This window comes from Myotis davidii, unplaced genomic scaffold (assembly GCF_000327345.1).
Source record: "Myotis davidii unplaced genomic scaffold, ASM32734v1 scaffold1, whole genome shotgun sequence".
NCBI classification, from domain to species: domain Eukaryota; kingdom Metazoa; phylum Chordata; class Mammalia; order Chiroptera; family Vespertilionidae; genus Myotis; species Myotis davidii.
Genome location: NW_006294681.1, coordinates 2,964,962 through 2,986,949, shown reverse-complemented (window position 1 = coordinate 2,986,949; position 21,988 = coordinate 2,964,962). Strand labels below are relative to the sequence as shown.

The window sequence follows — 21,988 nt, the reverse complement described above, 5'->3', positions numbered from 1 at the left end:
GGAGGGGGCGTGCAGGAGGCAGCTGACAGTGATATTTCGCTCTCATTGATGTTTCTCTCTCTCTATCCCTCTCCCTTCCACTCTAAAAACAAATAAAATATTATTAAAAAAACAAACGACAACAACAAAAATCCCCAGTTTGGCAGTGATGTAACTACAATGAAAAGAGAAGTAAAGACTTGCATGGGAGTAGAAACACAGCTTAATTATTTGCAGGGCCAGAGAGAAAGGTGCTACTTGAATCAGGGGAAGAGGAGTGATAGAGAAATTTGTGCAGGCACAACATAGAACGTGGTCCTTTCAGAAGATGGCAAATGTTTCAACCTTGCCTTGGACCAGTCAATAAAATGTCATTCATGTACATATGCATGTATTAGTCCCACAGTTATTTTAGGCACTCTTCTGGGCACCTTGGAGGTACAGCTGCTGCAAGGTGTTCATGAAGGAGAGCAGTTGTGGTCAGGACGCAGGGTGGACATGTGACATCTGTGTTAAAGTCGAAGGAGGTTTGGGAGATTTTGATATTCAATCAGTAAATACTAAGCCTATGGTATTAGCCTCTCTCTCTCTCTCTCTCTCTCTCTCTCTCTCTCTCTCACACACACACACACACACACATGTACACACACATGTACACACACATGTACATACCTGTATGTAGATACTCCTGGATAAATAAGAACAGGAGCACAACGTGCTGCTGTCGCTCAGGGGCTCACAGGCCAGGGGACTAGAGAGATCTTCTAATAAACAGCCAGGCAATGTGGTAACTGGTACCTGGCCTTGTGAGGGTGTTTGACTCCACCTGGAGAGATCAGGGAAGGCCCCAGGAAGAGGCTGTGCTACAGAGGGGATTTGAAGACTGAGCAGGGTTTATCTGGGAGGAGAGGGTAGAAATGACATTCCAGGCAGGAGGAGTGACATGTCCACCAGCACTACGTTGGGAAAGAGCAGAGTACGTTCATGTGACTGCAGTTGTTAGCCAGCGGGAGCCAGCCTGTGTAGGGGACAGAGGCAGGGCATGGAACTGGTAAGGGAACCATGGGGGAGACCTTGACCAGCCACATGAGAGTCTCAGTTTTAACTGTAGCTGATGGAGAATCATGGACAGATTGTACAGAGAGAAGCAGGCCAGGTGATTTGTGTGTCAGAAGGATCTCTGTTTTATGATACAGAGAGTACGCTAGTCCCCCCTATCCACAGGGATGTGTTCCAAGACCCCCTGTGGATGGCTGGATCCATGGATGGTATTGAGCCCTGTGTATATGCCATGTTTTTTCCTACACATACATATCTATGCTGAAGTTCAACTTGTAAGTTGGGACCAGTAAGAGATTAACAACAAAAATAAAACAGAACAATTAGAGAAATATATTATAATACAAGTTCTGTGAATGTATTTGGGGCCATTATTAAGTAAAATAAGGTAACTTGAAGACAAGCACTGCAATGCCACCACGGTGGATCTGATGGCTGAGATGGCTACTGAGTCACTACGCAGCGGGGAGTGTGTACACATGGAGACGCTGACAAAGAGATGATTCACATCTCGGGTGGGCTGGAGCAAGACGCATGAGATTTCATCACACCACTCAGAACCACATGCCATTGAAAACTGGTTGTTTAATTTTGGAATTTTCTATTTAATACTTTTGGGTCATGGAAACCATGGGAAGTGAAGCAGTGGATAAGGGAGGACTACCATTCACTGAAGAAGGTCAGTACAGCAGGAACAAGACTAGCTAAGAAGCTCTTGGGAGTGGCTGGGACCAGAGCAGAGAATGAAGGAGAGGCAGGTCTTAACCGCCAGCTGGGTGTGGCCAGTAAGGATGAGAAAGAAATCGGTTGGGTGACTGAGACTCACGTGATAGTCACCAAGATGGCCAAGCAGGGTTGTCTATTGAGGAGAGAGATTGTGATTTTGGTTTTTGGCTGCTGATCTGAAGGTGCCGGGGAAGATGCCCATCTTGGGGGACGGGCACCTGGGTCTGCTGGACTGTGTCATGTGGACAAGGGAATCCCGAGGAGCACAGACGTATAGGGGAAACAGCAGAGGAAGAGAGTCAGGAAAGGGCGGATGAGGGAGGAATGGTCAGCAGCAGGTACAGAGGAGAATAATGTTGTGGTAGCAAAGAGGTCTTCCCTGTGTCCAACTTTGATTTTTGAACAACACTTTTACTCTCATAAAAGTTGGAGGAATGAACCATTCCCTGAGCACATGTTTATCATTTCGCATAAAATCATTCATTATTAACATTTTGTCACATTTGCTTTAATCTTCTGGTCCCTAAGACCTCCTGAAGGAAACAAGGGAGGAAACCATGGAGATATCAGTATTTCGGTAAGAGCTCTGAGAGCAGAGGCAGCCTGTGCAAAGGCCCTGAGGTAGAAGGGCTGTTGCCCTTTGTTGTTTGACCATAAGCAAGGGCCACAATGGGTTCTTAAACTGGGCCCGGAGGGCCGGAAGAAAAGCATGGATGGAGTGTTTGTGTGAACTAATATAAATTCAAAGTAAACATCATTACATAAAAGGGTTTGGTCTTTTTTTTCAATAGTTTTATTCATTTCAAATGGGCCGGATCTGGCCCGCGGGCCGTAGTTTGCCCACGGCTGACTTAGACTGTGTAGTAAATAGTCTGTTTAGGTGGGGTCAGTTACAGGAGCTCTTGCAGTAGCCCCGGCAAGGTCTTACAGTGCTTGGGCAGGACAGTGGTGGGAGAGGTTTTGAGGGTATTTCCTGTCTATGGTGAAGGTGGAGCCAAGAGGATTTACAGACAGGATTGAAGGTGGTTGGAGACTAAGTGAAGAGTTAGGGATGACTCCTTGTATTTGAGTTCTGCTGCTGGTGGAGCAACAATGTGCAGAGGTGGAGTCTGGTGGCGAAATCAAGAATTGGTTTTGGAATGCATTAAATTTGTGATGCCTATTCGTACATCCAAGTGGTTATATCCAGTAGACAGTTGGGTAGGGAAGTATAAGAGCTCAAGGGAGTGGTCTGGGCTCAATGAAGAGCTTTGGGAATAACAGCCTATAGGTAGTATTTAGAGCAATGTCCCCTGTGAGGGAGGAGGCACGGACAGAGCTGGGATCCGAACACGAAGGCCTGGAGCACCTCAGGAGTTACCGACGGAGAAGGGGATGAGAAAGCAGCCAAGATAGAGCCTGCGGGGTGGGAGGAGGGAGGCTGTCCTGGAAGTCATGTGGAGGAGCCAGGAGCGAGCAGCTGTGCCAGATCCTGCTGACAGGTCAGGAGCAGCGAGAGGGAGAGAGCGGGCCATTGGAGGTCACCTTGGAGAGCGCTGTTTTTATAGAATATTTGTGTGGTTAGGACAAATTCAGGAGTAAGTGGAAGGAGGAGGAAGACAGCAACTATTGTCACTCTTTGGAGGATTCTGCCCTTCAAGGGAGCAAAGAAAGTTGGCGACAGTCTGGGGAAGATGTGGGGTCCAGAAAGGCTCGATAAATATTTGAAAAAATGAACGAGGGTTGGAAAGACCCATCCTGTAGGTGGAGAGAACTGTGGAACGGCAGGAAGCAAATAAAAAAGTAGGCTGGTAGATACATCTGGAGTATATAGCTATTTAATCATTCCCTGGGGTGGACTTCTTTTAATTGACCATTTTCAGGAGTGTTGCTACAAGGGTGTCCCGTGTTGGGGTGACTTGAAGCCTGAGTAGGGTATGCCCTGGCGGATGTTTTTGGCTTCGGAAGCTCACAGCCCTCGGTGGTGAAGATTTGCTGCTGCAGCCGCATTCTCAGCTGTGCCCTGAGGAATTCGAGTCTCTGGAAACTCCCTGTCCCTGAGCCCCTGAATTCAGCACTGTCCCCTCTGAAAGCCGCCGCAGGCCTTTTCTGGGTGAGAGATTTTCCTTGTGCAGCAGCTCTTGTATGTGATTTCTTATGGTCCTGGGACTCATGCCGAGTGACTTCGGGCTTTTTGTTTGTTTGTTTGAATCTTGAATTCTTGCCCCACCCGTCACCTCTCTCTGGTAGATTTGGTGCAGGCCTACGAGTTCAGAGAAAACCTAGTCGACGTTCGTTAGGTATAAAAAATTAGATTATGTATTATGGGAGTACTATTCTGAAAGTTTCCCTTTTTTTATGGGGAAAGTAAATTGTGCAACAAATTTGAGATTTTGTTGTACTAATTCTGGTATATCTTATTTAATTTTGGGCTTTCTACCGTAGGTTTTTTAATCAGTCTCATTTACTTTTTGTGTTTATCTGAGAAACTTTCTTACTATTTCCCTCTGAAATCATCTTCACTTCCCCACTACACCTTACAAATGCTCATTTCTTTTTAGGCATGTGGGGTAGAGGTCATTTGAGCAGGACCGAAGCCAGATTTTAACAGTAGAGACCTAATCTTAGAGTTAGGAGGGACTTGTAAGTCAGCTGCCCCAACTTCATCTCACAGGAGTGGGGCTTCTTGGGACAATTGTCATCTCACTTGGTCATGAAAGCTCCCACAGAGTAGATGGTCAAAAACCAACCCTAATAAAAGAGCCACATGTGGCTCGCGAGCAGCAGTTTGCCGAGCCACAGTTTGCCGACCACTGCCTTAGTCCATCCTACTGTCCTTCCTTTTGACAACTTATCTAGAAAGAGCTGCCAGCACACAGTGGGAGCTAAATGTTCAAGTGTGAAAAGCTACTTTGTTCTCTGCTTTTCTCCCCAGTATGCTTGGGGAAACACCCAAGCAAGCATCGCGTTCTCCACGAATGCTGAGGGGGCTGCAGACCCACCTCACCCTGCCGGACCTTCGGGTCGCCTGGGCCAACGCTGCTCTGTGGCTGTCCCCCCTCCTGTCCCTGTGGTCCTTCCTGGTTGGAGGTAAATCTGTTCTGCGTGTTGTTTCCTGTTTGCCAGGAGTTGATGGAGATGATGACGGTAACATATAAAAACTTGTGAGATTGTTGCCAAGAGAATTTCTATTTACGTTTCTGAATGTGCCATCATAAAAGCTAACGAGGTTCTTGAATTGAGCAGTGGTTCGTGTTGGATGTCAGTTCATTAGTAAATTTTGCACCTACGGAGCTTATTATCCGAATACTTTTGATTAATGAAAAAAGCCTCACTCCTTTGCTGATGTTCATATATATTGTTAAAACCCACCATCTTATTGCCAGTTACATTCTTATTCACCCCCTCTAAGCGGTATTTTAAAAGTGTATATGAAGAATATAAATATTTGTCTTAGACACAAATGATGATATTTTGTCAGAAGTCATCTGAAGTTACCCATTTTTAGAACAGATGTGTTTTTTAATGGAAATAAATTAAAACAGAAGCAAATTGCTCAAGTACAGATGATTACCTAATGGCATCTTTTAGCATTTTAAAAATGCTTAACTAGACACAAGTATCTGAGAACTGTAAAGAAGGCGCTGAATGGACGTTGATGTTAAGGCGCGGGGTAAATCCCACAGCAGTTTAAACTCAAGCAGCTTAGTTCAGAGGGTACTGCTGTTTTATAACCATATTTAAAAATCTGTTCCTCTTTCACTCCCTCAAACTGAGTTCGGGGATATAATGGATCCCATTATAGGTAAAAGGTCTGTGACTCAGCCATCGAGCTACTCAAACTCTTGGCTGTTTTAATTGCCACCATTAAAGCTTTAGTACTTTTATCTCATAAAAATAGATATCATTGATGTAAAATGTGTGCCTGTTGAAGATACATTTGTACCTCTGCCCTGATGGTTAGCTAATCATCCAGTTTTGTTTGAAGTTAGGTTTTATGCAGCTGGGAACTTGACATAGATCGAGAAATTGTTCAGATTTTAGTGATGCAAATAAGAAAAACATCCCATGTAGTACTAAGAGTAATATGTAGCTAGAATACCTTCCAAAAAAGATACTTATTTTGTTTTGGTTTACATCTTAACTACATTTAATTGATGGGACGATGGTGGACTTCTACCAGGCTCCTCCTTGAACCCAAGAGAATTGTAATGTTTCCCCGATTCTAATGCTGTGACTTCAACAGTTTAAGGGAACTGTGGGAACCACTGGCTTGTTTCTATGTGACATATATGTGTAAACTTCAGTATCGTCATCGACAGCATTTCTCTGCCTATCTTCTCAAAGGGGAAAATACCAAGGTGTGAAGGAAACTCCAAGAACACAGTGGGAGCTAAATGTTCAAGTGTGAAAAGCTACTTTGTTCTCTGCTTTTCTCCCCAGTATGCTTGGGAGACACAGCCATTCATTATTCATATGGCTGCACACAAGGTATAATGTCTCCAGAAGGGATCCGCAGTGAGTTCATCTCGAGAAAGTGATACTTCCTAGCCCTTAGCACACATTTATTTCTCTGTGGTATAATAAAACAGCAGATCATTGGTGGGCAGTTTCTTAAGTTATTACATGTTCTGCAGTTGTAATTGTGGAATTGTAATCAGATAAGTGGGAAAAAAATCTGCCTGTACAAGGGACTCAAATCTGAAACAGTTCTAAACTAAAACCTACCCATGGACGAAGCACTTGTGAGTGTGTGTGTGTGTGATATATATATATATATATATGCTTCTATTCGTGCCCAGCTGTGTAGATTCAATTATAATAATTTTCTCAGTTGCATAACATTGCTGTTTGTTTATGACTGTGTTATTAGTCAGTGAATGAACCTCCCTCTTTTTGACCCTTCAGCAGTGTTTATACAGTACTTAATTGCTCTGGTATCTATTGCTTCGTGTGTAATTCCAGCTGGAAGGAGTCATGGGGACACCATCCCCTGTAAGTGTTAAACTGTGTCTGATGTGCAATAAACTGTCTTTTAAAATAAGTACCAGGAACCTTTAATATTGTTTATTGTGCAGTTTCCTATATATTTTACTTGAAAATGAAGTTGTTTGCTTTTCTTTTAGAAAAAAGTATTCAGAGAGGGAGAGAGAGATAGAAACATCAACGATGAGAGAGAAGCATTGATCAGCCATCTCCTGCACTCCCCATACTCGGGATTGAGCTCCCAACCTGGGCATATGCCCTGACCAGGAATCGAACCCTGACCTCCTGGGTCGACGCTCAACCACTGAGCCATGCCGGCTGGGCGGTTATTTCCTTTTAGAAATGTCCTCCCTGGGATGGCGTGAGTGGTGACCAACTGTCTGATGGTGCCAGGCTGCAACGTGCCTGTGACGGCACAGCCTGCATTCCTCTGGGCTCTTCAGTCTGAGCGGGTCCCAACTCTGTCCAGCTGTTCCCCACACCAGCGCCCATTGCCATCACAGCTTCCTCCTGCTGGAGACACTTTTGGGAGTGCAGGCGCTGCTGCGACTAGGCAGGTGGGCGTAATGGCCGGGACGTGCGCTCTGCAGAGAGCTGCCTGGGTTGAATCCTGACTCTTCTGAGAACCAGCTTTTTGTGACTTTGGGCAACTTTCTTAACCTCTTTGTGCGCCTTGGTGTTCCCACTTACAGAACGGGGATGTTTCCTAAGGTGGTTGTGACCCCAGAGCAGTGCTGGTCACCGAAGTGCTCGGTGTTACCGTCAGCAGCAGCTGCAGCAGCACCGAGGTCCAGGGACGCCCCTGGGCTGTGTTCATGTGGAAGGACACAAGTCCGGCGCAGGAAGGGGATCCTGGGTGGGGAAAGACTGAAAACGTTTCAGATGAGAGTGGCAGAGGACGCTACCGTATGTGTCGGTTGCTTATTGTTACATGACAACTTTCATGGCTAAACACAGCATCTCTCAGGTTCTGCAAGTCAGGGCCTGAGCACAGCTTCGCAGGGTCCTCTGCTGAGACGCCAGGTCTAAGACGGCTGTTTTCAGGCATCAGGATTGCCTTCTTGCCTGGCGTTCTGACTGGGGGGAAGGACCTGCTCCCACCTCCATTTGGGTTGTTGACGGATTTCATGTCTGGCTGCTCTGGGATTGGGGCTTCAGTTCTTGCACCCGCCACCCTGCCCTGTGCTTCTCAAGGCTCCTTGCAGTTCTCACCTAGTGGGTTTCCCCTTATGGTCAATAGTCTCTGACCCTCAGGGGGAGCCTGCCCCCCTTTACACACTTCCCCTGGTAGGTCAGGCCCACCCCGGAGAATCTTCCCCTTCGAGGAACTCAGAACCAACTGATTTGGGACCTTACTCCCCTGTGAAATTCTTCCACCTCTGCCATGTTCTGTTGCCAGAAGGCACAGGTCTTCCCGCAGTCAGGAGGAGGAGAGCATGAGGCCCCCATAGAATTCTACCTCCTACAAGATGTGGGTGAGTTTTTAATAAGACCAAAGTAAGCAGTAAGCATTTCTTGCCAACTAAATTTGCTAAACTCACAATCTCTGAAAACTTGCCTAGAGTGTGTAAATTAGCTTTATCATTAAGCTCCTTAGAAATTGATCTCCCCCCACCACTCCAAGATTGTCCTATTCCCATTTCTACACAAACCTCTGGGGTTGGGTCAGTGTTAGGTAAAGACACACCTTCGTTTCAGTCTATTGAAGTCTGACTTTTTAAATTCCTAGGAATAGCATAGTGAGTTGCTTTAAATATTGACGTTTATAGGGTAGTAGACACCTAAATGCAAAAACTTGGTATAAATTGCTTTTCCAGAGCCAAACTTCATACATTTTACCTTTCCAATTTAGGGCTCAAACATGCTACAGGGTATAACAGTGATAGCAAAATACAATGAGAGTGTACAGCAAAGAATTTTTGAATTGAACTTTTTAGTATGTAAGTTTGGTCTTTGTCTTTACTGTCTTTCAATGGTTCTATTTATGCAAAACATTTTGGCCAGCCCAGAAGCACTGATGTTTTGTGTTTTGCTGAGTTTGATTCCTAGTCAGCTGGGTAGTTTCAGGTCTAGATGGCTGCTGCCAAATTCAAGCCTCCACACACTTCTTTGAGAACAATGTGGACCTAAGAGCTAACTTGAAATAAGCAAGCGCACTGAGAGTCGGGCCCTTAGAGTGAGCCAACTGTGGGAGCATTATATGCAAGGTGGTGAAGAAAAGTAAGAAGGAAGGAAAGGGAGAAATAGGAAAACTAACTTTGTTACGGTCCCTGAGCCTATTCATATATATTTTTTAAAATTTTTACTTTTAGAAAGTTATGTTTGGTTGAACGTATAGCACTTGGTGATTTGGAACAAGAGAGTGAAGTGTGACTGACTGTATCCCAGACTCCTCTAATGGGTTTATGGTTTGGTTTGCTTATTGTCAGTCAGAGAGGCCATGATGTCCATGGTGCAGACCTTGCATTTTTTTTGGGGGGGGGGAAGGGGGTGCTGTTGGAGGAGAATGGGTGTAGTCTCTCAGTAGCCCTGCTGTGTCCTGGGGGTTACCACCCCCACCCCCACCCCCATGGACAAGGAGGCCTAAGCAGTTACTCGCCATCACTGCAGTAGACTTGAATTGTATCCAGCTTGTGGTGGTGTCTGTTTCTCCTCTGCCCAGAGAAGCCAGGCTCTATTGCTCCCGCTACATGTTTTCCCCTCAATTAAAAGCACTTCAGGAAATGGTTCTCAAGGCCAGGAACACAGTCTGGTTACTTGCATACCCTTTTTCAAAAACTAGCACATGTACAAGCACAGTTTACGTCTTATATAAACAATTAAGCTAATTTCCCCAAGCATTTATGTAGCAGTGGAGATACATCCAAAGTATGTTGAGTTTAACATCAGTTCTGTGCCCTAGGCGTGCATGTGGGGTGTGTGTGTGTGTGTGTGTATGTGTGTGTGTGTGCAGACACATTATTGCAGTGTCATGGTCCTTAAATGCAAACCTGCTACTTCGCCTGGTGCTTTTCCTAGGAAGTAGAATCATCTGTTACCAAACTGGGGAAAAGAACTGCATTAGATTTCTTGAAATATAGTAGATTGGATTAAAAGTCATATAAGCTGTTTTTATTTTAAAAATGTGGTTTTGGGAGAGTTTTTAAGGGAGAGCAGGCAATGGGATTACCTTTTTTTTTTTTTTTTTTTTTATCTGTTCCTGGTTTTGGAAGACTCAGTTCAGTTCCTGGGACACAAAGCAGGTTGATTGAATTGAATTCAGTTTTTATCCAACAGGGTGATTTTGAGATTCAAATTGGGTAATGCTTGTTAGCTGCAAAGTATAATGCAAATTTCAGTTCTTAATTTTTATCTTTGGGAGAAAAGTTAGTGGTTCTCTACAGTTTTAGTTTGAAATTAAACTAGAATTCTCTCCTAACCCTTTGAAGGCAAAAATTCTAAAACTGCATTAAATTAAAAGGCATTTTAACCTGTAGATTAGGGTTAAGGTCTTAGAACTAAGACTTTTGTGGGTGGAGAAAGACAGCAAGTGGCTTCCCAGGCTTGTGCTGTGGTCACAACCGGGCTTGGAGACCTCCCCGCCTCCCCTCTGCAGCCACGCGTGGGCCACGGTCACCTTCACGCTGGCTTTGCAGCCACATCTGGGTTAGAATCTCGGGTTTGCCATTTTCTGGCTGTGTAACTTTGGGTAAGTTCGTCTTAAAGCGTCATTTTTAAAAGCAGTGCACCTCACCCACCTCATGGGGTTGTTATAGGGACTTGGGAGATAAGTAAGGTGCTTATCAGAGCACACGGCACATTCAGTCCAGTGTCCCAGGATGGCATTCCCGGTGCTGCCTCTGCCCAAACACCAGGCTGCACCCTGTACCCTTTTCTCCGTCACCCCGAGGGGCCAGGCTGGAGGCAGCCTCGCAGGCGCCACAGCAGCGTGTGACAGCCTGGTCAGTGTCAGCACAAGTCCACATAGGATTCCTCAGACACTTAGAAAGGGGTTAACATTGGTGGAGTTCCACTGCTGTGTTATTCTAGTCAATCTGATTGTAAAAAGAACACCACAACACAATGTTTTACACATTAAAAATGCGTAAATTAAATTTGTGGCCCTAGCTGGTGTGGCTCGGTTGATTGGGCATCCTTCTGTGCACCAAAAAGTTGTTGGATCGATTCCTGGTCAGGGCACATGCCTAGGTTGTGAGCTCTCACATCAATGTTTCTCTTTCTCTCCCTCTCCCTTCCTCTCTCTCTAAAAATCAATTATCTATCATCTATTTATAATAATAAAAGCATAATATGCAAATTGACCAAAAGACCGAACAGCAGAACAACCGTCTGGACAACCTTCTGGATGACCATGCTATGACACGCACTGGCGCCAGGCCAGCCAAGGGAGGTGCGATGCGATTGATCGGGCGCCCTGCCATTGCCCCACAATTGCCATAAAGCGGGGTGATCAATGGGGGGGGGGCTCCACGATTGCCCCAAAGAGGGAGACTGAGGCTACCAGGTAGGTGGCGCTGCGTCAGGTGGGCAAGGCCTCCCTCTGCAGGGCGATTAATTTGAGGGTTCTGCGATCGATAGCCCCACAGAGGGAGGCCCAGGCCACCAGCCAGCGACACTGTGGCGAGTGTGCGGGGCTGGCCAGCGATCACTCCACATAGGGAGGCCCAGGCCAGCCAAGCAATTGCACCCCGTGCCTATCACCCGCAGAAGGAGGCGACTGGTGGCAGGAGAGGGGGGGCAGCACTGCACAGATGGTAAGCAGTGGTAGTGGTGGGGGTGTGGCCAGCTGCCAGCAGCCAGCAGCAGTGGGTGGGCGGGGGGGAAGGAAAGCCCTGATAGGCCCTGATTGATGGCCAGGCCTAGGGACCCTACCCGAGGGGTCCCGGATTGTGAGAGGGTGCAGGCTGGGCTGAGGGACGCCCCCAACCCCACCTCCCATGCACGAATTTCGTGCACCTGGGCCTCTAATATATATATATTGCACAATTACTTAAAATATGCTATTTGTGACAATTGCTATAGTAGAGTTTCACTTCTAATGGTCAGTACTCAATATCCGATGTGAAACTATGTAACATTAAATTTAACCTAACCACTTAGTTCATTATTTTGGACTCTACTAATTCAGAATGTTTATATTTTAGATGCCATGAAAGCAACTCATGTTTGTAGCTGTTTAAGATTTTGCTTGTATGGCAGGTCTATTCCGAGGACAATTTAAAAACACAAGTGGAAAATCAGAGGTTCAAAAGGCCTTCGGATGGTTTCTCAATGAGCTATGTATTTCATCAGTAATTTAAAAAAAATTAATTCTAAAATGTAATGATTCTGAGTTACAGGCAAAGATAAATTATTACGTTATGATATTTCAACAGTCACTTTATTTAACTTGGTAATTATCTTGACTGTATATATAACAGAAATTATATGTCATCTTTATATGATTATACCAATATTCCTATTTTATTCCTACCAGTGACTTAATTGCGCATAAAAGAACCTGCCAATGCAGTGTTCTGTTTAAGTGCTTTTTATATAACATTACATTTGTTCATACAGTCATATGCTACCTTATAAAACATTTGATAACCACGAATTTGAGGGATGGGTGCTCACGCACACATACACACACATACTTATCCCCATCCCACAGGAGCAGATGACTTGGCCCTGCTTTGGCTTGTATCAGTAAAATTCAAAGTATATTTTAAAGAACACTTCCATTCAAGATAGTCTTGGAAAAAAGGGATGCTGCCAATAAACACCTTTAGGATACACTGTGTACCAGCTCCCCTCAGCGTGCAGAAAGGGCTTGCAGTAAAAAAGACCATTTTATTTTGTTCAGCCCAGAAATTTCTAAACCCATATAACCCGCGTCTTCTTTTTATGTAACAGCTTTAAAAAATATATATATATATTTTTACTGATTTCAGAGAGGAAGGGAGAGGAAGAAAAACATCAATGATGAGAGACAATCATTGATTGGTTGCCTCCTGCACATTCTTTCCCCCCCTCCCCCCGCCTCCCCAGGGATCAAGCCCACAACCTGGGCATGTGCCCTTGACTGGAATCAAACCTTGGACCCTTTAGTCCACAGGCCAGTGCTCTATCCACTGAGCCAAACCAGCTAGGGCTGTAACAGCTTTTAATACTCTAAACCTAAAAAGTTGTTCTGTACATTTTACCTTCTTAATTAATTTGTATGACCAACAATCCAATATTGTTCAGTTGTTTATTTGGTTCATAAATGTACTCATTCATTAAATAATTTTTTCTAGAAATGGTTAAGAATAAGCTGAATAAAACTAATATAAAAGGCTTGAACTTGAGGCCCTGACTCTAACACCAAAATTAGCCAAGCAGAAAATATTCCAACCCTTGATTCTCAAGAATATTTTTATGCTTATTTTATATCAAAGTTAAAAATTATTTTAGGTGACTGTTTAATGTCTGCTCATTTTGATCTAATCCCCCACAAAGACGGTTTTAAAAGCTTGCTTGTAGTGCATTTTTATGCCCTCAGTCATCCAATCTTGGTCATGGTTCATTTCAGGCATGATTCATTCAAGGCTGGGTCCATGCAGGGAACCCAGGCCGGCACCTGGCTGACTGTTTTCAGGAAGCCTCCTCAGGGTCAGCTGGGTCAGGTGCTTTGCGCCCACCTGGCAGCCCCTGTAGCTGCCTAGATCACTGTTAAATCTCAAATATTTGTTGAATGAGTAAATGAATTGGGCACCACGTATTGAGTGCACCTTCTTTTTATCAACGTCATTGACAAGAAAAGGGTGTTAAAATCTCAACAGGACTTCCTGAACCCTTGCTACATGCACTTTTGAACCCTGGTCCCCTCTTCACTGATGATGGAGCTTCAGTGCTCATACTGGAATTCCTTTTTAAGAGAGTGTCAAGGGACCAGGAACCTCGCCTATGTTGGAAAAAATAAGAGTGAAGAATGCCGGCAACAGCAATGTGTCTCCAAAGCCATTTTAAAAAGTTTCAATCTTAAATGAGTCCTTAATATTTATATTTTTACAAATCATTTAAATCCCAGTTCCGTGTGTTGTATTTATTGCTCTGTGGGTCTTAATTGGTCTGCCCCTTCTGCACCAGAACCTTAGGTTCTCTGAGCTCAGTTTATGGAGAGGGATGTGTCTCCCAGGAGGGCCATCTTGCTCTTGTTCAGTTGATAGTATCTTTCTTTTTTAAATCCTTACCCAAGGATATTTTTTTCCATTGATTTTTAGAGATAGTGGAAGGGAGAGGGAGAGACAGAGAGAAACACCGACGTGAGAGAGACACATCGATGGGTTGCCTCCCGCATGCCCCTGACCAGGTCTGGGAGCCTGCAACCGAGGTACGTGCCCTTGCCTGGAATCAAACCCAGGACCCTTCAGTCTGCAGGTCGACGCTCTAGCCACTGAGCAACACTGGCTAGGGCTGTACCATCTTTTCTTTATCATAAGGTAGTATTTTGATTTTAGATTTGTTTGTATCACTCAGTAAACAAAATGTTTGTCCGTAGGTGTCCTCTGTTGCAAAATGTTAGTTTGCAGAGATTGTGCATGTGGGAAACATTGCACCCTGTTAATGCTATGTTGCTCACCTGTCTTACTCGACAACACTAACAGGTAGAGGCTTGTAGAATATGAAGCCACAACATGATTAAATAAGATTGAATCAGCAAAGGCTGACAAATGGTGGAGGAAAAGCTTCGCCTTACTCTCCTCATGCCCCTGAGCCTGTTGAGCCACCTTCGCTTGAAGGTAGCAGAAGGATTGCCCTCACCACAGCTCTCCCTGGGTTACATGTGCATCCTGTCTCTTCTGCTGTTTTATATAAGTTTTGTGTGTTTGCCTAATTTATATGTTATGAAAACTGGAGTTAAGCATAAAAACAATTACCTTTAGTTTATGGTAATATTTTTGACAACATATATATCTTGGATCATTGCCATTTATAGTTTAAATATCAGTCATTCTGTTTTAGTTCCAAGAGTTCATGGCATAGTCCTTATATATTCCATACTATTTCAGCAGTCATATTGATGTATGATAGAAAATGTTTTAAGCAGAAAGTCCTTTAGGGTGTATTTAAAAATACCTTTGGTATCCAACATTTTCCACATTTGCTCTAACGAATGAGGGGTTTTAAGAATGCCCTATATGGTAATATCAGATGCTAATGGCATTGATTATCTGTCAGACAGTGGGAATTGATGGGAAAATATCCACTGTAAAATTAAATAGCATTAGAGAATGTACCATGAGGGGGTGGGGGCAGGACATGGCCGGGCCGGGAGACTTTGTCAGGGTATTACTGTGAGCTTCAGGCCCCCACCCCCTCCACATGATTAAGGCAGGCCATCTGTTCTTTGTTAAATGTTTACAAAAACAGCTTTTCTCTAAAAGGTTCCAGGAGACATAGGTCTGGTAAACACTATAATATTTCTGAACACCTTTTTCACCCGAAAACATAATTGTGCTGCATATCAAACAGGATTAATATTTTTTTTGTATTTAATCTTTACATTTCCTCCTCCTTATGAAAGATTGAATTTTTTCAGGGGTACTAATTTATGGCTTCATTTATTACTGAAGGGAGCATCTAAAATAATTTGTATGCTAAAGTCTGTAAATAAATTTTCAGTCATTTTATATTTGGTATTTTATGCTTTTTCTAATTTGGAAATGTGTACCAGGCATCTCTCATTAGAAGCCGGCACTTTGCTACAGGAGCCAGTGCCAGGCAGATTAAAGACAGGTACACAAACCCAGAATTAATTCACCCTTCTAAACTCTGTGCATTCTTTACTAGTAGACTTTTCTCTTTCCTTCCCTTTCTAGGAAATACTTTTTCTTCCATTTCCTGAAAAGTAGCTTGTTCCAAATAAGTTTGATCTCTATGTCCCTTATCAAAAAAACTAGAGGCCCGATGCACGAAATTTGTGCAAGGGATTTAGCCCTCGCAGCGCTGGCTTCGTCCGGAAGGTCATTCGGCTGTTCGGACTAATTAGCATATTAGCTCTTTATTATATAGGATAGGATAGAGCTTTTTCCTTTGATCTACATTAGAAGATAATATGGAGCAATGAATTCAACTTCAGCTTGAATAAAGCAGTCCACTCAGATTTCCATGAGTCCTCAGGTAACAATACTTTGGACAGCGCCTCGGTGGACTTTTCCTCCGATGCCTGTGGGGGGAGAACCGAGGGCAGGGTGCTTTCCTCAGGGCTGGGTTGGCGGTGCTGTCCCCGCAGAGACCCTGCTCTGTGGCCTTACATCCGCGTGTTCTTCTCAAACCTGTGCCCTTGCTTCTCTCTCCCCTTCCATGCCCTCACTCTTTGAGGCTCACTCTCTCTCAGTATGACGACAAAAGGGCACTATGTGTTTTAAGTTCTCCTAAAACCAGAGGATTTTGGAAAGGACCTCGGACTCCATCTGACCCAAATCCTCCATTTTGCAGTTGAAGAAAGTGAGCCCCAGATGACTGCAATGATTTCCCCCGAGAATAGAGCGAACGGCAGTGCCCAAGACTAGAATTTTTCTCTCTTACCTCACAGTTTCCCGGCTCTTTCTCCCGTACTTGTGCAGATGGAGAACTGAATATAGATTTCTTTAATAATCATGGTAGGTTTTAATGGAAACAGTGTAACTACTTTTTCTCAGGTAGTGACTTTTTAAAAAAGTGATTTTAGGTCACCAAACTCTTTGGAAAATCAAGTGGAACCTGTGGAGCCTTTCCCCAAAGGATACCCTTGTATCCGATTTCAGGGATGGGCAGAGTCTGGATTTAGGAAACCTAATCTCAGATCTCTGCTCTGTTCCCTGCCGTGTGGCCTTGGGTGGTCACATAACCTGCTCGGACTGTACTTCCTTTCTGGAAGATGGGGGAAAATTATCACATCTTCCTTCTGAGATTCAGGTGAACTAATCCTAGAAGCACCCAGGGCAGTACATGGCATGCAATAGATGCTCAGTGAGAGTTAGTTGTATTGGAATCTGATTTATAGTCCTTGCTGATGGTAAAACATAACTTCTGAGTTACTCTCGAGTCCTCTGCAGACCTGGACCTGGGCTGCCTGGCATTCTCCTCCTCTGGAGGTGCTGTGGCGAGGGCTGTGGGCTCTGCAGCCATCAGCTCCGATGTTAGCCTCAGTTCTGTCACTTACCGACCGTAGCTCGTTACTGCATCTTAGCGTGTCAGTGTCCATCCCTAGCTCTTGGGGCTGGTGTGGGGATTGAATGGTGTCAGGGGTGTAGCGTACTCAGCACATGTTTAGCATATAGTCAGATTGTTTAGTAAAGGCTAGCAGTTATTATTATTTACATTATAGTTACTATTGAGTGTCTGGAGAATGTATGGAAAAGGCAGAAAATGAGTGGCAGTCCAACCCCTGAAAATATTGGAATGTCAGGGTTCATGAGATGTCATGCCTGACCGTGGGGGTAACACCAGCCAACCCTGCCTGGTTTGCATCCTGACTGCCAGGTAGAGTCCCTGACTCTGATCTCAGCTGACCGCTGAGTGTCCCATCCAGTTGCTGGTATTCTCGGTGATATTTCTGACCATCTCGGGCAAACACCTAGTGAATGCCATCTCCTACAAGGCATGCTGCAAGGACTATTTGGGTTCTCTCTCCCTCAATTAAATTTGGAAATGTAATGCGTAATAATTTATGAAAAACACTATCTGCATTTCATAGTAGTACAAGAAATGTAACCAGATGAAGACTTTGTGCTTTTAATTTGGCATTTTCATGTTATTTAGACCAGAAATGACCTGCACTGTTTAAGATTGATGTGTTCACACTTTGACTTGAAGCTTCCACAGGCCCTGAATCTTGCCGTGCCCACTCGGTACACTTGTTCTTTTTTTAAAGTGGCTTAATTAGGTATCTTTTGAATTCCTATTCCCGCATGGGGAAAAGAATTTCACTTAAATTCATCCTGTATAGTTTGATTTTTGCTACTGTTGTGTCATTCATCATTTTTTATACAGGCTGCTTAGCAAATGGACAATGTTTTTGCTGAATGAGAATTTTTTTCTTCCTGAAATAATTTTTTATTGTATTATTAAGTTGCCCCTTTTTCACTCTGCTTATTTAAAAGCTTTCTTGTTAAAAAAAAAAATGTGTGTTTTTGTTTGTTTGTTTGATACATTTTACAACTATACAGTTGGTAAAATGTGTGCTACCTGGAGTATAGAGTACGTTTTAGAAACACCGGCCTGTAACTTTCAGTTCCTTTCTTCGCTACGAAGAATGATATACTAATTTCAATTCCTATTTGTGTCTCTTAGCATTCTCCATCGGAGCCCTTTCTAGAGAAACCAGTGCCGGATATGACTCAGGTTAGTGGACCGAACACCCAGCTAGTGAAGAATGAGGATTACCTGCCGTCCATAGACCAGCAGCCACAGCAAAAGAAGAAGAAGAAGAAAAACAACCACATTGTTGCAGAGGATCCCAGTAAAGGTTTCGGTAAAGAGGACTTCCCTGGTGGGGTTGATAACCAAGAACTAAATAGGAATTCACTAGATGGGTCTCCAGAAGAGAAAAAGAAAAAGAAAAGGCCGAAGGCAAAAAAAGACCCGAAGGAACTGAAAGAACCCAAGGAGAAAAAAGAGCCCAAGGAACCCAAGACCCCGAAAGCCCCTAAGATTCCCAAAGAGCCAAAGGAAAAGAAAGCAAAAACTGCCACGCCAAAACCCAAGTCCAGCAAAAAGTCCAGGTAGGCCACGCCCAGCAGCACCAGCAAACACCCCTCCGGCATGGGCAGCCTCTGAGTCGGGGCTGGGGAGAGGGAGGAGGGAGCACTTCGATGGTCATGATCATTGTGGAGTTTCTTTCTCTGACGCCCGCTCCAAAAAGTTAATGGTTTTATGCATTCTAAAATTTGGGACTCCGTTACTATGAACTACTGAATTTGGATAATACATTTTAGACTTCAAATAGAAATTAGTATTTTAAAACGACTTCCTTGTATTTTTGTGAACATTTTTTTTTTAAAAAAAATTTAACACACAGAACCAAGTTGCCAGCATAATTATTTGTAAATATAGAGCAATAACCCCATTGTTGGTGACAGTGCAAAACCCGGAAGGAAGGATTGTAGAAGCAAGACAGGTCACTCTATATTTCACAAAGCTTTTCAGCCCCGATTCCCAAAAGCTAAAACAGGAGAATGAATTCCCTCCACTTGGTGGAGTCAGGCTTCCAGGGGCAGTGTTGACATCCTCGTGGCAACACGGGGAAACCAAATGGCAGGTACCCACCTGATACGCATGCGAGGCTAGCATGAAGTTTGGGTTCCAGGAAATAGCCTTCTCCGCGCCATACTTCCTCTTCTTACTTCCCCTGCCAGCTCTCTGACCCCCCAGAAGGCATATTTACTCAGTAAGAAAAGTTGAGAGGAGAAGACATTGAAGACTAATTTTTTTCATTTGTACTGAACATTTCTTACAACTGTTCTGAACCAGTTCCAAACATCTGAATCTATTTTTCAGAATATGGCTCATGTTAGAAAATATAGTTTCCAGATGTAAGTTTTGGTCAGACCTGGTTAATCTGAACCTGTTTGCAAACTCCATTAGAAAACACGCTCCCCCGCCTCCCCCATGTGCATATATGCATGCTCAGTTCTGCGACTGGCGTGCCTGATGGAACTTTTTGAGCTCGCTCAAAGCCTTCTCTGGTAGGCTTTGCTGTGTGTGCATGGGCAGGCACACAGAGAGAGGAGGTTGTTTCTGTGACTCTGTATAGATGCTGCAAAGCGAAATTTTTTTGCTGAAAATATCTAAACAACCCCCAATAATTATTCTGTAGTGTTTTGAAAGTTTGAATCATAGCTATTTAAAAATCTTTGCCATCAGTACTTTTTATGGTGTTAAAAGAACTGAAATTATATTCAATAACTCGATCTTGTAGGCAACTTAATATTTGCATTTACTTAGGCATCTTTGATGCCTCACTATGTGGTCTCTTAATTAAAAACCATTATTATTTTCTCCTTATGAGCACTCTTCTAAACTCACAATGTATTATAGAGAGATAATTCAGTAAGTAGTTGCTATTTGCAGGTAATGTGTTAATGTTAGGGATCTGAACGAGGAGGACTTGGCTAGAATTTCAGTATGACTTATGAAGGGTTTTGAAAATAATACAGTTGCTTAAATCTAAGTATTGTGCTTTTGGTAGGAGAGAAAGCACATGCAGCAAAATCTAAAAAGAGTTTATTTTTTCTTAAACTTAAAATGGAAGAGTCTGTGTTATAAGGAAGCTTTTGAGAGCTCAGAAAATTTAACACCAAGACTAGTTTAAGCCTCAAGATGTGTCTGGCTTCAGTTTCTATCTTAATTTTTTGAACCTATCATCTGATGGTAAAGACTGATAAGCAAGAAAAGAAAAACCCACTATATTGTGGATCTGGTCATAAATGTCTAAGTATATTCTTTCAAGCTCTTAGTCTACAGAGAACTGGCCCTCTCTTTAAAAACCTACTTTAGCACACCCTGCAATACATTGGGGAAGATATTATAATGCTGTCTTCAACAATGAAACTTGTTAAAATTTTCTCATCAGCTTAACAACTCTTAGGAACTTGGGCTCTAAGTCCAGTGGGTGCTGGGACTTGGTGCAGGTACAGACCTTCTTCTTCGGCTAGAGGAGCCTTCAGCACAGTCCTCCTCTGCATGCTCTCAGCTGCCCGTGTGAAGTTCGGGCTGTCTGTGCGAGGAGGATGCTGCCGTTGCTGAATCAGAGAAATGGCTTTGCAGTAGCCATACACTTCTGGTAGGAGGAAGGGCATGCGATTATTTTCTCTTAAGAAGAAAGTCTAAGTAGTTGTTTTCCCTACTGTTGTTTCTGATGAGTAGTCTCAGTCGATGCCTCCTATACATTTTTGCCCAACTGGTAGGAAAATACTTGAGTGGAACACTTCTGTTGAGTATGGAGACATGCAAGTGAAAAGGAAGGTAATGTAATGTAGCCCAGACGCTCACGAGGCCACGCTGAAGGGCCACCGAGAGAGCTTGTGGCACCTCTGTTGGCCCTGGTGACTGTCTCTCCTAGGCACTCGCTGATTTGTGGTGAATCACGGTGAGGACATTCCTGAGAGGCTTTCCTGTTGTCTGTGGGGATGCCTATCCAAGAATATGGTCATCAAATAGAGATTAACCAAGCCAATACTTTGTTTGAGTTACAGGGTTTGTATTGGTGAGATGAATTGAGTATGTTGAATTGTGATCTCATTGTTCTGCTATGTCTGGAAAGGAAATAGCATCCTGAAGCAAGGATGAGTAGAATGCATACAACTACATGTAAATTCTGAATAGCATAGCAGGGTAATTATGTAAATTGAATATGCAGTGATGAAGGTAATAGGGGGTTTGGGTTATGTTAGTACTGGGGTTGAATTGCCATAGCAGTCTGCTTTTAAGCACTGGAATACAGCAGTGACAATTTTGTTTGGCAAAATGTTATGTGATACCCGTTATTTCCATCCTTGAATAAGTTAACTTGATGAATTTGTTTATACAGAAAATAATTTTCCTACAGAGGGCTCCAATAGAGGGGATAAACAGAAGTGGAATGAGAAATGCGGGTTACAGGACCACTCTCACCTCCCCTGCTTGACCCAGGGAGCAGTGGTGATGGAAGTGACCCACTGGTGAGCCGGTGCTCTCTGCATCGTGTCTGTTGCAAGGAGAGAGCTTGTTCTGTGTCATTCGCACACTCTCAGTAGTGAAGGCCGTAAGAAAGGGTGGCTGCCGTCCCATGGGGCTGATGTTCTTGTGTGCTTTTATGGTGCCCTCCTCACCAGCTGTCATCCCTCCTCATTCCATAAAGTAGCAGAGGCTTGAATTTGTGGCCCTTCCCAGAACTGGCCTTTAGGCAACCAAAACATAATTCCATTTTTCTTGCCTGTGTAGGAGAACCTAACAGTTTCCCCAGAAGCTGTAACGTAGGATGGGAGTGAGATAGAAAAAGGAGTTCAGCATTTCAGGAAAAGCTGTTTGAGATCGTAGTGATGAGGCAGACGGGCCACATTCTTCTTTTCTATCAGAAATATTCCTTTTCCCCGCTGTACCTTTTCTTTGTTAAATATATGTTTTTCTACCTGTTTTTTCCTGGTGCTCTCCCTGGGTATCCTTCTAGCTTTCAGATATTGGCAGTTAATATGGAAAATAAAAGCGAAGACATCTGTGGGCTGAGAGGGTGCCATTTTGCATGTGGAGGGGTTCGCGGAGCTGAAATACGGGG

General features: G+C 43.8%; 1 protein-coding gene across 1 annotated transcript in view; it reads left to right on the top strand.

Moving 5' to 3' along the window:
- Window positions 1-21,988, top strand: part of CHD7 (chromodomain helicase DNA binding protein 7) — a 120,952-nt gene that overhangs the window by 22,885 nt on the left and 76,079 nt on the right. The window contains exon 2 of the mRNA XM_006769048.2: window positions 18,028-18,458. Coding sequence (XP_006769111.1) covers window positions 18,028-18,458 — 431 coding nt within the window. The remainder of the gene's footprint in view (window positions 1-18,027; window positions 18,459-21,988) is intronic.